General features: G+C 35.6%; 1 protein-coding gene across 1 annotated transcript in view; it reads left to right on the top strand.

Moving 5' to 3' along the window:
• ZFP37 (ZFP37 zinc finger protein) overlaps positions 1–13,235 on the top strand; it is a 55,891-nt gene that overhangs the window by 21,360 nt on the left and 21,296 nt on the right. The window contains 1 exon segment of the mRNA XM_033123686.1: positions 11,317–12,004. Coding sequence (XP_032979577.1) covers positions 11,317–12,004 — 688 coding nt within the window.

Genomic DNA, 13,235 nt, shown 5'->3' with positions numbered 1-13,235 from the left:
TTTGTTTCCTGTTTCTAAGAGTCAGTTTCTGTTTTGTTTGTTAGTTTTTTGTTTGTTTGTTTGTTTTAGATTCCACATATAAGTGAAATCTTATGGTATTTGTTTTTTTCTGACTTATTTCACTTAGCATAATATTCTCTAGGTCCATCCATGTTTTCGCAAATGGCAAGAGTTCATTCTTAATGGCTGAGTAATATTTCATTTTATATAAATATATATACTACACATATGTCATATCTTCTTTATCCATTCATGTATCTGTGGATGCTTAGGTTGCTTGGCTATTGTAAATAATGTTGAAGTAAACATAGGGGTGCATGTATCTCTTTGAATTAGTGTTTCAGTTATCAATGGATAAATGCCTAGAAGTGGAATTGCTGGGTTATATAGTAGTTCTATTTTTAATTTTTTGAGGAATCTCCATATTGTTTTTCATAGTTGCTGCACAATTTTACATTCCTTCCAACAGCGTATACAGGTTCCCTTTTCTCCACATCCTTGCCAACAATTATTATTTTTTTTCTTTTTGATAATAGCCATTCTAACAGGTATGAGGTGATATTTCATTGTGGTTTTGATTTGCATTTCTTTGATGGTTAGTGATGTTGAGCATCTTTTCATGTGCCTGTTGGCCATCTGTATGTTTTCTTTGGAAAAATGTCTATTCAATTCTTCTGCCCATTTTTCAGTTGGGTTGTTTGTTTTTTGATATTAACTTGTGTAAGTTCTTTATATATTTCAGATATTAACCCCTTATTGAATGTATGATTTACAGATACCTTCTCCCATTCAGTAAGTTGCCCTTTTATTTTGTGGATGGTTTCCTTCTTTGTGCAAATACTTTTTAGTTTGATGTAATTCCATTTGTTTCTTTTTGCTTTTGTTGCCTTGCCTGAAGAGACTGGACCAAAAGAAATATTGCTAAGACTGATGATGTCAGAGAGCTTACTGCCTATGTTTTCTTATAAGAGTTTTATGGTTTCAGGTCTTACATGCAAGTCTTTAATCCATTTTGAGTATATTTTTGTATGTGGTATATGAGAGTGGTGCAGTTTCATTCTTTTGAATGTATCTGTCCAGTTTTCACAACACTGTTTATTGAAGAGGTTGTTTACACCCCATTGTATGTTCTTGCCTTCTTTGTCATAGATTCATAGACTAATTGACAATATATGCATGCATAGGCTCATTTCTGGGCTCTCTGTTCCATTCCATTGATCTCTGTGTCTGTTATTGTGTCGGTACCACTGCTTTGATTACTATAGCTTTGTAGTATAGTTTGAAATCAGGGAATGTCATACTTCCAGCTTTGTTCTTCTTTCTCAAGATTGCATTGGCTATTTGGGGTCTTTTGTGGTTCCATGAACATTTTAGGAGTCTTTCTTATAGTTCTGTGAAAAATGCCCTTGGTATTTTGATGGGGATTGCATTGAATCTGTAGATTACTTTGGATAGTACCGACCTTTTAATAATATTAGTTCTTCTAGTCCCTGAGCATGGTATATCTTTTCATTTATTTGTGTCAGCTTCAGTTTCTTTCATCAGTGTCTTATAGTTTTCAGAGTATAGGTTTTTCACCTCCTTGCTTAAGTTTATTGCTAGGTATTTTATTTTTTTTGATGCAATTATAAATAGGATTGTTTTCTTAATTTCTTTTTCTGATAGCTCGTTATTAGTGTATAGAAATGCAACTGAAGTCTGTATATTAATTTTGTATCCTGTGACTTTACTGAATTCATTTATTAGCGCTAATAGGTTTTTGGTGAAGTCTTTAGGGTTTTTTACATATTGTATGTCATCTGCATATAGTGACAGTTTTACTTTTTCCTTTCCAATTTGAATGCCTTTTATTTCTCTTTCTTGCTGAATTGCCGTGGCTAAGACTTCCAAAACTATGTTGAATAAAAGTGGTAAGAGTGAACGTCTTGGTCTTGTTGGAACAGCTTTCAGCTTTTCACGGTTAAGTATGATGTTAGCTGTGGGTTTGTCTTATATGGCCATTATTATGTTGAGGTACATTCCTTAATACCCACTTTGTTAAGAGTTTTTATCATAAATAGATGTTGAAGGAAGAAAAAATGTAAACATATAATGGAATGTAAACATTCACATTCTCAAAGGAAAAACATATCATGTCGGCTCTTTTCAGAACTGTAAGGAAATAGGTTGATGTTAATCACAGCATAATACTTTGGGGTCTCTCTGAAAGGAGACTTTGACAGGAGCAGTGTCCAAAGGGTAGCCTTTTATGTAGTCGATCAAAGGAATTTCTAGGCTCATGATTCTGGGAATTGCAGCGCAGACCCAGACTCTCAAGGCTATCTTTTACTTTTTAAATTTTTTTTATCCCCTCCCTACTCATCCGAGCTCTGTCTTTACAGATATATGCCCCTTCTGAAGAGCAACCGAAAATGACTAAGTCTCAGGTAAGTGAGCTGTTTATACCCCATTTTGTTTTCCACTGTATTTGAGGCATTTTAAAAGAATTAATTCAATTAAATGAAAACAAATGTAAATAGAGACCAGGGGAAATAAAGTAGAAGATCCAGACCAAGGAAACTTGGAACATAATCATACAAGTTATAGAATCTTTCAGAGTCAATTAAAGTGGAGCATATAATCTGCAATTATGTGGTTTGTATTATACATTAAATGTGATAATTTCTTGAGGGAAGTCAAGATTTTTTGGCATTTAGGTTTGAAGTTATTCTCTTGATGGGTCTGTATATGTATGATGTAGTAGGCAGTGTTCTTACAATTACCAACACATGATAAATTCCATAGCTGTTTCTTAAACTATCTCAAAAAAATATAGGGCATAATAACAAGGCAGAATTCAATTTCTAGGCAATAAAGTCGTGAAGTTCACGTACACAGCTGTCAAACAGTCTGCCTTGATCTATAAATAAAATCTATAATTTTTGGAGCAGCATTTCTCAACCTTGGGAGTTTTTGAAATTTGTTGAGGAGATTCATGTCATTAATGGTAATAATAGTATCAATTTTAATTTGCAGAGTTTTTAACCAACAAATAATGCAATTAGGTATTTTTCCTTTAGAATGCAACAGATTGAGAGCCTCATAGAGTATATCAAGTGAGCATGCTTGGTAAATACTGGAGATCAAGTCAATTTGCTCATTTTTATTGGTTTATCACTCAGCTAAGTACTGTTAGCCAGTGTCTTAGTGGTTGTGATTGCCACACAGTTTTAAATGTTTTTATTTGAAGGTCTATATTTTTAAATTTTTATGTATAATGTTCTTTTGGTTACACTCACTGTGTAGCATATAGCTTCAGTATAGTCGTCTTCACGGTGGGGAGCATACATTCCTTAGATGTGGAAGATGATCCACTGAGGTATGGGATGAAAAGATGAGAATTTCAACTTATATATAATTTGTTTTTTTTTTAAGGTACATATTACTGATGTGCATGATTTTGTTTTTAACTGAAAAATTTCGCACCAAGAATCACCTCATTAGAACAAAAGAGACTCCTAACACCCAGGAAATTCCAAGGATTTTAGGTACTCTGTGTCAGAAACCAGAGTCAAAGACCAAATATTAGAAGAAAAGAAACTCCTAGCTTCTTTATTACTTAGGAAATTATAGAAGTTTAGGAACTCTGAGCCAGGGACGAAGACCAAAATATATATTTCTTATTATATTACGGTATCACAGTTGGAATTTCAAAGTTTGGGGACTATTGTGTTATGTACCTGTAATTCTACACTCAATTCCAATGTGTCGGTTTTACTAACAATTGTCACCCCAATAAATTTTAATTGAAAAAAATCAAAAATACCAAAAAAAAACCATCCCACAAGATTCACTCACACACACACACACACACACACACACACACACACACACACACACACTTCAGAAGCCAATCGCAAGGCCAGGTTATAACCTGTGCTTCTGACTGACTATAAATCAGAGGTTCCTGTGGCCCCCTCCTTTGGTTTGACTAATTTGCTGGAGCAGCTCACAGTACTCGGGAAATCAGTTTATTTGCTAGATTACCAGTTTATTACAAACGATATTAAAAGATGCAATTCAACAGCTAGGTGAAGAGATACATAGGGTGAGGTCTAGAACAAAGGAGCTTATGTGCTCCTGGCATGTAGCATTCGGGATCGTTCTGGTTCACCAAACTGGAAGCTCTCTGAGCTCCCTCCTCTTGGGTCTTCCTGTAAGACTTCATTGCATAGGAGTGATTGATTAAGTTATTGGCCTTTGGTGATTGATTCACCCTATAGCCCCACTCCTGTCCCCGGAAATCAGGGAATGGGACTGAAAGTTCCATCCCTCTATTCTTGGTAGGTTCTCTTGGCAACCAACCCCCATTCTTAGGCGGTTTCCAAAAGTTGCCTCATTAACATAGCAAAAGACACCTTTATCTCTTTCACCAGAGGAAATTCCTAGGGTTTTAGCAGTTCTGTGCTAGGAACCAGGATCCAGGCTGAGGACCAAGTACGTATTTTTCATTATAAATGAAGATCACAGTACCATGGTGTCAGTGTACCTCCTCATTTCCAGAGATCATTTTTGTCTACCCGTCTCCGCCACCACTCCCACAGTCATATTCTAGATTTATAATTGCCTATAACTGTACCACGTCCAAGCATTTAACTGTCTGGCCAATATTTCTGTTTCTAGCTCATGTACTGTAGTACCTTGATTCCAGCAGTTCTTCAGTTCCATTCAGACCTCTGACCCACCGACCCTCCCTTTTTTCACTGTCCACACACTTCTCCCTGCTTCTTCCGTGTCTCTTTTTTCAGCTTCAATTCCATGTTTCTCGGTTTTTGTTCTGAGCAGCCGTCATCTCACTAAAGTCCAATCGCCTACTTATTACTGCCACTTGGATATGTGTTGTAATAAATATCTTGAACTTAACTTGGACAGCTAGATTTTTTTGGCATGGTAAAATATATATAACATAAAATTTGCCTTTTTTTAAAAAATTTATTGGGGTTAAAATTTGCCATTTTTAAGTGTACAATTAATTGTACTCACAATTTGTGTACCCATCACCACTGTGTATTTCCACACTTTTTCATCAACCCAAACAGAAACTGTACCTGTCGAGCAACAACTTCCCACTCTTTCCTCCCACCCACACACAGCCTGTGGTAACCTCAAAACTAATTTCTAACTTTATGAATTTGCCTATTTAGATATTACATATAAGTGGAATCATACAATATTTGTCCTTTTGTGTCTAACTTATTTCACTTAGCATGTTTTTAAGGTTTATGCTCTAGTATGTATCAGAACTTCATTCCTTTTTATGGGTGAATAATATTCCATTATGTGGATGTACCACATTTTGTTCATCCATTCATCTGCTGATGGACACTTGGGTTGTTTCTACCTTTAGGCTGTGAAAGTTGGCATACAAGTATGTGAATATGTGTTTTCAAATCTTTTGGGTATATACCTAGGAGTGGAATTGTTGGGTCATATGTTTAACTTTTGTAGGAACTTCGAGTATTTTTGCACAGAGCTGCACGATTTTAAATTCCCACTAGCAATGTGTGAGGGTTCCAGTTTCTCCACATCCTTGCTAACACTTATATTTTCCATTTTGTTGATTGTAATCATCCTGTTAGATGGAAAGTGGTATCTCAGTGTGGTTTTGATTTCTATTTCTTGAATGATGAATGAGGTTGAGGATCTTTTCATGCATTTATTTTCATTTGCATAACTTTTTTTGAGAAATGCCTATTCAAGTTATTTGCCCATTTTTAATAAAATCGTTTGTCTTTTATTGCTAGACAAATAGAATTCTTAATTCCACCTCTCCCCTCCACCCAAACCTGCTCTTTAGTGGGATGCTAGTTCCTTAAACGAAAAACCAAGGCCTCTTCATTGATTCCTCACCTTTTCTTATACACTATCTTTCAGAGATATCTTGGTTGGATTTGATTAACATCAAATTTAAAAATAGAATTCTCTTACTGAGGTAGAAGGTAATAATGGTTTGAAAAGTAGCAACAATGAGCTCAGTAGTACTTTATTACTAACTGATTGTAAATTATTCTATTCTCATTATTTATAGGTACACATTTAAAAAAATAAATTGATTATATTAAATATTGCTTACTTTTTATTGGTTTTTATTCAAATTTTAAAAACAGTTTCTGTTATATTTAGTTTTTAAACGTTTTTTAGTGGAAAAATTCAAACATACATAAAAACTTAGAGACCAGTATAATGAACCCCTTAACATTCTTATATATGATGTCCTCAGTAAAATATCATTATTTTACCAATCTCACATTTCTTCTCTCATCCTTTATTTGTTCTTGGGGTCATTTTCAAGCAAATCCCATACATGACATTTCCCCAATATATACTTGCTTTATGGATTTTTGTTGTTACCTTCATTTCTCTTTAGTGGTTTCCTTTCAAAATACATTTATTTAAGTAAAAAAGCTGAGTTAAAACTATTAAGTCAGTAATAATACCGGTGATATGCAGATATGGTAAAAATCTTGAATGTGATATATGAATAAATGATGTTTGAGAGCATTACATTGAGGTACTCACAGTTCTTGAATTTACCATGTTCTTTATCATGTCCACATGCCTTTTTCCTTACTCCTCCCTCAGTTTGGAATGATCTTTCTCCTTTCTCTACATCGTACCAGAGAATACACTATTCATTTTTTATTTTTCAATAAAATTTTTTTATCTTTACTTTTTTTGATCTTATGTTTACATTTTCCATTATTCATTTGCATCTTCTACAAAGTCCAACTCAATGTCCCAAAATAGAATTGCTCTTTCCTATTTCTATCATAACCCATTTAACATGCCACAGCATTTATATATTTACTTGTTTGCCTCCATCTACTAGTCTGTAAATTTCCTGTGTTTTATTCATATTTGTATTCTGATCACCAAATAATGCTGGCCACGTAGGTGCTTAATAAATGCTTATTGATGGAAAGATAGGATGAATGATTCTTAATCCAAAGTTTTTATAATAGGTTTGCTCCTCTCACATAGTGGAAATCAAAATTGGCCTGATAGTAACATCTTCTTTAATTTATTATGATGAACTCTACATGATTGAAACAGCAATAATTTCTCATACCTTATTTATACACCACCCAGTGCATTTCCCTTTAGATTGAACAAGAATGTCCTGTTACAGGGGTTTGTGTCATTCAAGGATGTGACTGTGGACTTTACCCAGGAGGAGTGGCAGCAGCTGGACTCTGCTCAAAGAGACCTGTACAGGGATGTGATGCTAGAGAACTATAGCAACCTCGTTTCAGTGGGTAAGGACACTTCCCTCAGAAATACTGGTATTAGTTACCTATTGCTGCATAATAATTACTCCAAAATTGAGTGGCTTAAAACAAACACTTCTTACTAACAATTTCTGTAGGTCAGGAATTTGGAAAGCCGTAGCTGGATGGTTCTGGCTTGTGGTCTCCCATGTGGTTGTCGTCAGATGTTGGCAGGGGTTTCAGCCATCTGAAAGCCTGACTGGGAGTGTAGGATCCATTTCCAAGATGACTCACTCACATGGCCACTGACAAGGAGTCCTCAGTCCTTGCTGTTCAGTGGCAGGCGATCTCAGTTCCTCGCTGTGTGGGTTTGTTCCCCAGACAGAGTGATCTGGGAGCAAGGAGGAAGTCGCAGTGCCTTTTATGACCAAGTCTCCAAAATCTCCCACTGCCACTTTTGCCTTCTTGTGTTTAGTAAAAGTGAGTTACTAAGTCTAGCCCATGCTCGCGGGGAGGAGAATTCAACTCTATCTCTTGAAGGGAAGAGTGTCAAAGAATTTATGGATGTTTATTAAACCTACCATAGTACCCAAGTGACGGCCTTTCCTTTCTTGTTTGCTAAAAGCTGTTCATTGTCAACATGCTTAATGAGCTTCATTTCAAGCTGTAAGTGTCAAAAGAATACTAATTTTCAGTACCAAATATTGTGCTTCTACCTCTCCAGTGAACTTGGATGAAAAGACAAGGGATACTGCATCTTTGTCATTCTTTGGAGACTAAAGACAATGGTCTAGGCCCAAGTTCTTAGAGAGTTTTTATAAATTGAGATATAATGTGTCTAGTGAAGTGTTCAAATCTTAAGTATACAGCTTAATGTGTTTTTCATATGTATACACTTCTTAACCATTACCCACATCAAGCTATGGAACATTTCCAGCACCCAGGCTTTGAACCACTTGCCATTTACCTCCTTTAGAGATAAAAACTTGTGGCTTCCATCACCATTAATTTTGTCTGGTCTTGAATTTCATGTAAGTGGAATGACACAGTATGTAAATTTTTGTTGTCTGGCATCTTTTACTTAACATAATATCTGTGAAATTCAACCATGTTTTTGCATGTGACAGAAGTTTGATCCTTATTATTGCATCATATTCCACTTAATAACTGTACAGTAATTCATCAATTTATCCATGCTACTATTTATGGTTATTTGGGTTGTTTCATGTTTAGGCTAATATGAATAAAGCTGTGATGAACATTCTTCTACATGTTCCACTTCTGGTGGAAATCAAGATTTCATTTCTGTCGGGTATATACATAAGAGTGGAATTTCTGGGTCATAAGTATATTTAGCTTTAATAGATACTGCCAGACAGTTTTCCAAAGAGATTCTACTAGCAATGTATGAGTTCCATCAAGCTTTCATAATGTCAGTCTTTTTAACTTTAGCCATTCTGGTACATAATGCAGTGGGCCTGAGTTCTAGGATGGTTGGTTGTCCACTAATGCCCAAGTTCTGTATCATTTCCCATAAACAGGGTACCAGTCTCTGAAGTCAGATAAAATCTTCTTGAAGCAAGGAGAACCATGGTTGAAAGAGGGCGAAATCTCAAGTTGGGCCTATCCAGGTAAGTGAGAACTTGGCATAGGGGAGGGAGGGAAGTAAGATTCGTATTGATTAGTAAGATGTCTATCTTTGAAATATGTTTTAGGAAATCATTCTCTAAGTCCATAGATATTTAGAAATAGCTGAAGACAGTTGATTGCAATGGGATTGTTAAATATCTAAATGACATTGCTATGTGTCAAACACCTATGTGACCTTTTTTCTTTGATTGAATTCAGAGAAAGAGGTTAACCTTATCTGTACTCTGGATCTTAATATATGTCCACATCGTTTAGGACATTTCTTAATTAATTAGCTTCTTGTTGGCTAACATCCTCAGCATCCATTCTCCCAAAATAGGCTTATATTTCTTTCCTTATACCTCCAGGCATTCTTAGATATGCTCTCTTTCAAAGTTACTTACTGAGTGATATTCATATTCTTTCTAATTGCCTTCTGTTTTCCTCACCTTTTCAGTGTGAAATGTCTTAGATATAATCTTTTGTTTTTAAAAAATATTCAAGACTCTGGTAATAGAAGTATTATTCCTTATTTGCCTATTTTCCTTTTCCACTACTTTCTCCGTGACCATTTTTACTTGATTGTTTATTATCTTGGTTGTTTTCCTGCTTTTCTTCAATGCTGCTAATTAAATTTTCATTTGAGTGTTATTCCCCCCTACCTTCATCTTGTAATTTAATCTTTCACTTTTTCCCCCTTGAGTTTAATCAATTCATTTTCATTCCCTCCCCCCTTTTTTTGTTAAATTTTTCAAAAGTTGTGTTTCATGGTGGTTTTCCATATCTTTAAATGCTTGTTTCAGTGTATTTAATTCTGTTTGGAGTTCAGACAAAATTTTCTTCTGCTTCCTGGCTAGTTTTTTGTTTTGTTTTGTTTTGTTTTGTTTTTAATTTTATTGGGAAATATTGGGGACAGTGTGTTTCTCCAGGGCCCATCAGCTCCAAGTCATTATCTTTCAATCCTTCAATCTAGTTGTAGAGGGTGCAGCTCATCTCCAAGTCCAGTCTCCATTTTCAATCTTTAGTTGCAGGGGGCACAGCCCACCATCCCATGCTGGAATTGAACCTGCAACCTTGTTGAGAGCTCGTGCTTTAACCAACTAAGCCATTTAGCCACCCCTCCTTGCTAGTTTTTTTGGTTTTGTTTTTGCAGGGGACAATGTCCTCTGTTGATTTCTATATAAATTCATCTCCTGATTTTCTGTAATAGTTCTCTATGAACTTTACTTTTTTCTGTTCACTTTTATCATATAATGGTGTATTTATAAGATTCTAACTTTATGGAGTTCTTTTCTGTTAATATAGCAAAGTCCAGGTACTTGAACAGCATCTGTCTTCCCTTCCTTCCTTTCTTCCTTTTTGTGATTTGGGAGGAGTTTTGAGTTTCCTGGTTCTTCTGTTTATTTCTGGGGCCCTAAATTTCCCTTTTTTTCTTCTTTTCCCCATCACCACCACCCAATTACCAAAAGCCTTCCTTCTTTTTTTGCCTTTTTTCTTCTTTTGAAGTGGTCTGTTCTTCTAACTCAGCATAGCCCCATTTAAATAGAGCCAGCCCCATCCCAAGTCTTCTTATGTCATCTGACCCTTTAAGATGCATGTACTTTGAAATGCCTTTCCTGCAGTTGTGCTTTAATCTGCCTGGTTACTTGTACAGTAGTTTTATATTTAGTGTAGATTTAATCTTTCTGCTGGTCACTTTAACTTACTCTCAGCTTTTTTTTTGCTAGCGTTCTTCCTCTGTCTTTCCTGGAGTTATTTTTTTGGTCTGCCTTTGCTCTTCACAGAACCTTGTGGTGGAGTGAGGGGGTCAGACAAAGTGTGGGGAATCATATGGGACCATGATACTCAGCTCATCAACTCTTCTTTTTCCATTTTTCCCCTGCTCACTTCTTTTTATGTCTGTTTCTTCTTTGGTCTTTGGCTTTTAAGATCATATTCTTAAATTTCAAATCTGACCATACTTATTATCAGATTTCTCTCTGTTTCCATTAAAATGAAGAACTTTATTTGGGTTTTGTTTTCTAGTCATAAAAGCTCAAGAGCAAAGTAACATCATTTATACTTGGGCTTTCTTTCAGACTTTGAGATTAGACCCAAAATGAAAGAATTAACTCCACAGAAGAGCATTTCTGAAGAAGTGATACTCCATAACATGATAGTATACTCAATTTTTGAAGACTGGAAACTTGGAGGTGCGATAAATAACCAGGAAAACCAAGACAAGTTTTTGAATCAAGTTGCATATGTTAACAATGAATCACTGACTAAGGAGACAGACCATGAATGTAATACACTGGGGAAAGTATTTCATCTGAACATAACATCCAATGAACACATCAGAGCCTTCATGCAGAAGTCACACCTCTTTGCACAACCAAAAATTGTAACCAGTGAGAAATCATATAAGTGTATTCAGTGTGGAAAAACTTTCAGTGGAAAGTCAGGACTCATTGTACATCGGAGAATTCATACTGGGGAGAAACCACACAAATGCAATGAATGTGAAAAAGCCTTTATTCAGAAGTCACAGCTCACTGTACATCAGAAAACGCATACGGGAGAGAAACCCTATGAATGTTGTGAATGTGGGAAAGCCTTCATCCAGAAGTCAAACCTCATTATTCATCAGAGGATTCACACAGGGGAGAAACCCTATGAATGCAATGAATGTGGGAAAGCTTTCATCAAAAAGTCAATACTTAGTATACATCAAAGAGGTCATACTGGGGAGAAAACATATGAGTGCAGTGAATGTGGGAAAGCCTTCATCTGGCCATCACAGCTCACTGTACATCAGAGAATTCATACAGGGGAGAAACCCTATAGATGTAATGAATGTGGGAAAGCCTTCATCTGGCAGTCACAGTTCATTGAACATCGGAGAATTCATACTGGGGAGAAACCCTATGAATGCAGTGCATGCAGGAAAGCTTTTATCAAAAAATCACAACTCATTGTGCATCACAGAATCCATACTGGGATGAAACCATATGAATGCACTGAGTGTGGAAAAGCCTTTAGCAAGAAGTCACACCTCACTGTACATCATAGAATGCATACTGGAGAGAAACCCTATGAATGCACTGAATGTAGAAAATCTTTCAGCAAGAAACCTACTCTCATTGTTCATCAAAGAAAGCATATTGAACAGAAAAAAACCCTTTCAATTGAATGAGAAAACTTTAATACAGTGATCAAAATTTAGAATTTTAGAATTTATCATAGAATTTATATAGGCTAGAAATTATATGAATTTACTAAACATGGGAAGCCTTCAATAATAGCTCCAGAACTAGTAAGCACTAGAAAATTCATACTAAGAAGTAAGTTTGAAAAAATCATGTTTCAAAAAAAAACCACGACTACATTGGATATCCTGGTTCACACCTAATGGTAAAAGATTTTTAAAATGTTCTAGAAAAATCTCAGTTACACACGATTGACTTATTCACTGTGAAGGGCAATTATTTTAAATGTGTACTCATAAGAAAATTGAATGATCAGGACAACAATGGGACAACCATATATAATCATTCTGCAAGTGATGTGGGAATGGTATTCAAATCCAAATTATCTGCTAGTTGGAAGTGAATATGAATATTTACACCTGCCTTTTTTCCCCACACTAAATGACAACATTCCCCCACATCTTAAAACACAAAGTGTAAAAGGATAAATTGTAGCTGCAAAGGCAATATGTAAAAAGTATCACATATAATTTTCCCCCTACTCTTTCTTGATGTGTATAGAATGAAGAGAGGATAAAGCCAATGCATTTTTAAAGGCTTCAAAATTCAGTGGTAGACTTAAAGAATATTGTTTGATGTAAAGTATACAGAGGTAAAAAAGACACCGAATAACACAAGACTGAAAGAGGGCAAAAAAGTGGCTGTAGACAGTGTTGGCATACTCAACACATGACAAAAGTAGTTCTGCACGAGGAATTTCTGTTCATACTCCTGTTAGTTTTCAACTCAGTGCAGTATTAACACAAGCATAGTTATGCATTGCTTAAGATCTTTGTACTCTTGTGATCAGAATTAAAGTTTTTTTTTAAAGCTTCCTTTATTAGATGTTTCTGCCACACAGACATTCTACTGAGCATTTGACACGTACTTATTTAATCATTGCAGCAAATGTATGAGCCTGGCTTTATCACTATTTTATAGATGAGGCAAGTTAAGGCCACATCACTAGGAAGTGGAGGGTTGGGATTCAGACCGATCTTTTAGCCCCCATGCTGTTCTGTCCCACTAGGGACATAATGGCTGGGTGCCGTGTCACTTCAGCTGCAGACAGAATTGAATTTAATTTGATTGTATATCATGGTTTTCTGTATCCTTTCCCTATGTTATATTG

Source organism: Rhinolophus ferrumequinum, chromosome 12 (genome assembly GCF_004115265.2).
Source record: "Rhinolophus ferrumequinum isolate MPI-CBG mRhiFer1 chromosome 12, mRhiFer1_v1.p, whole genome shotgun sequence".
Taxonomy (NCBI): domain Eukaryota; kingdom Metazoa; phylum Chordata; class Mammalia; order Chiroptera; family Rhinolophidae; genus Rhinolophus; species Rhinolophus ferrumequinum.
The sequence above is the reverse complement of the archived record's forward strand: the minus strand, read 5'-3'. Positions and strand labels throughout refer to the sequence as shown.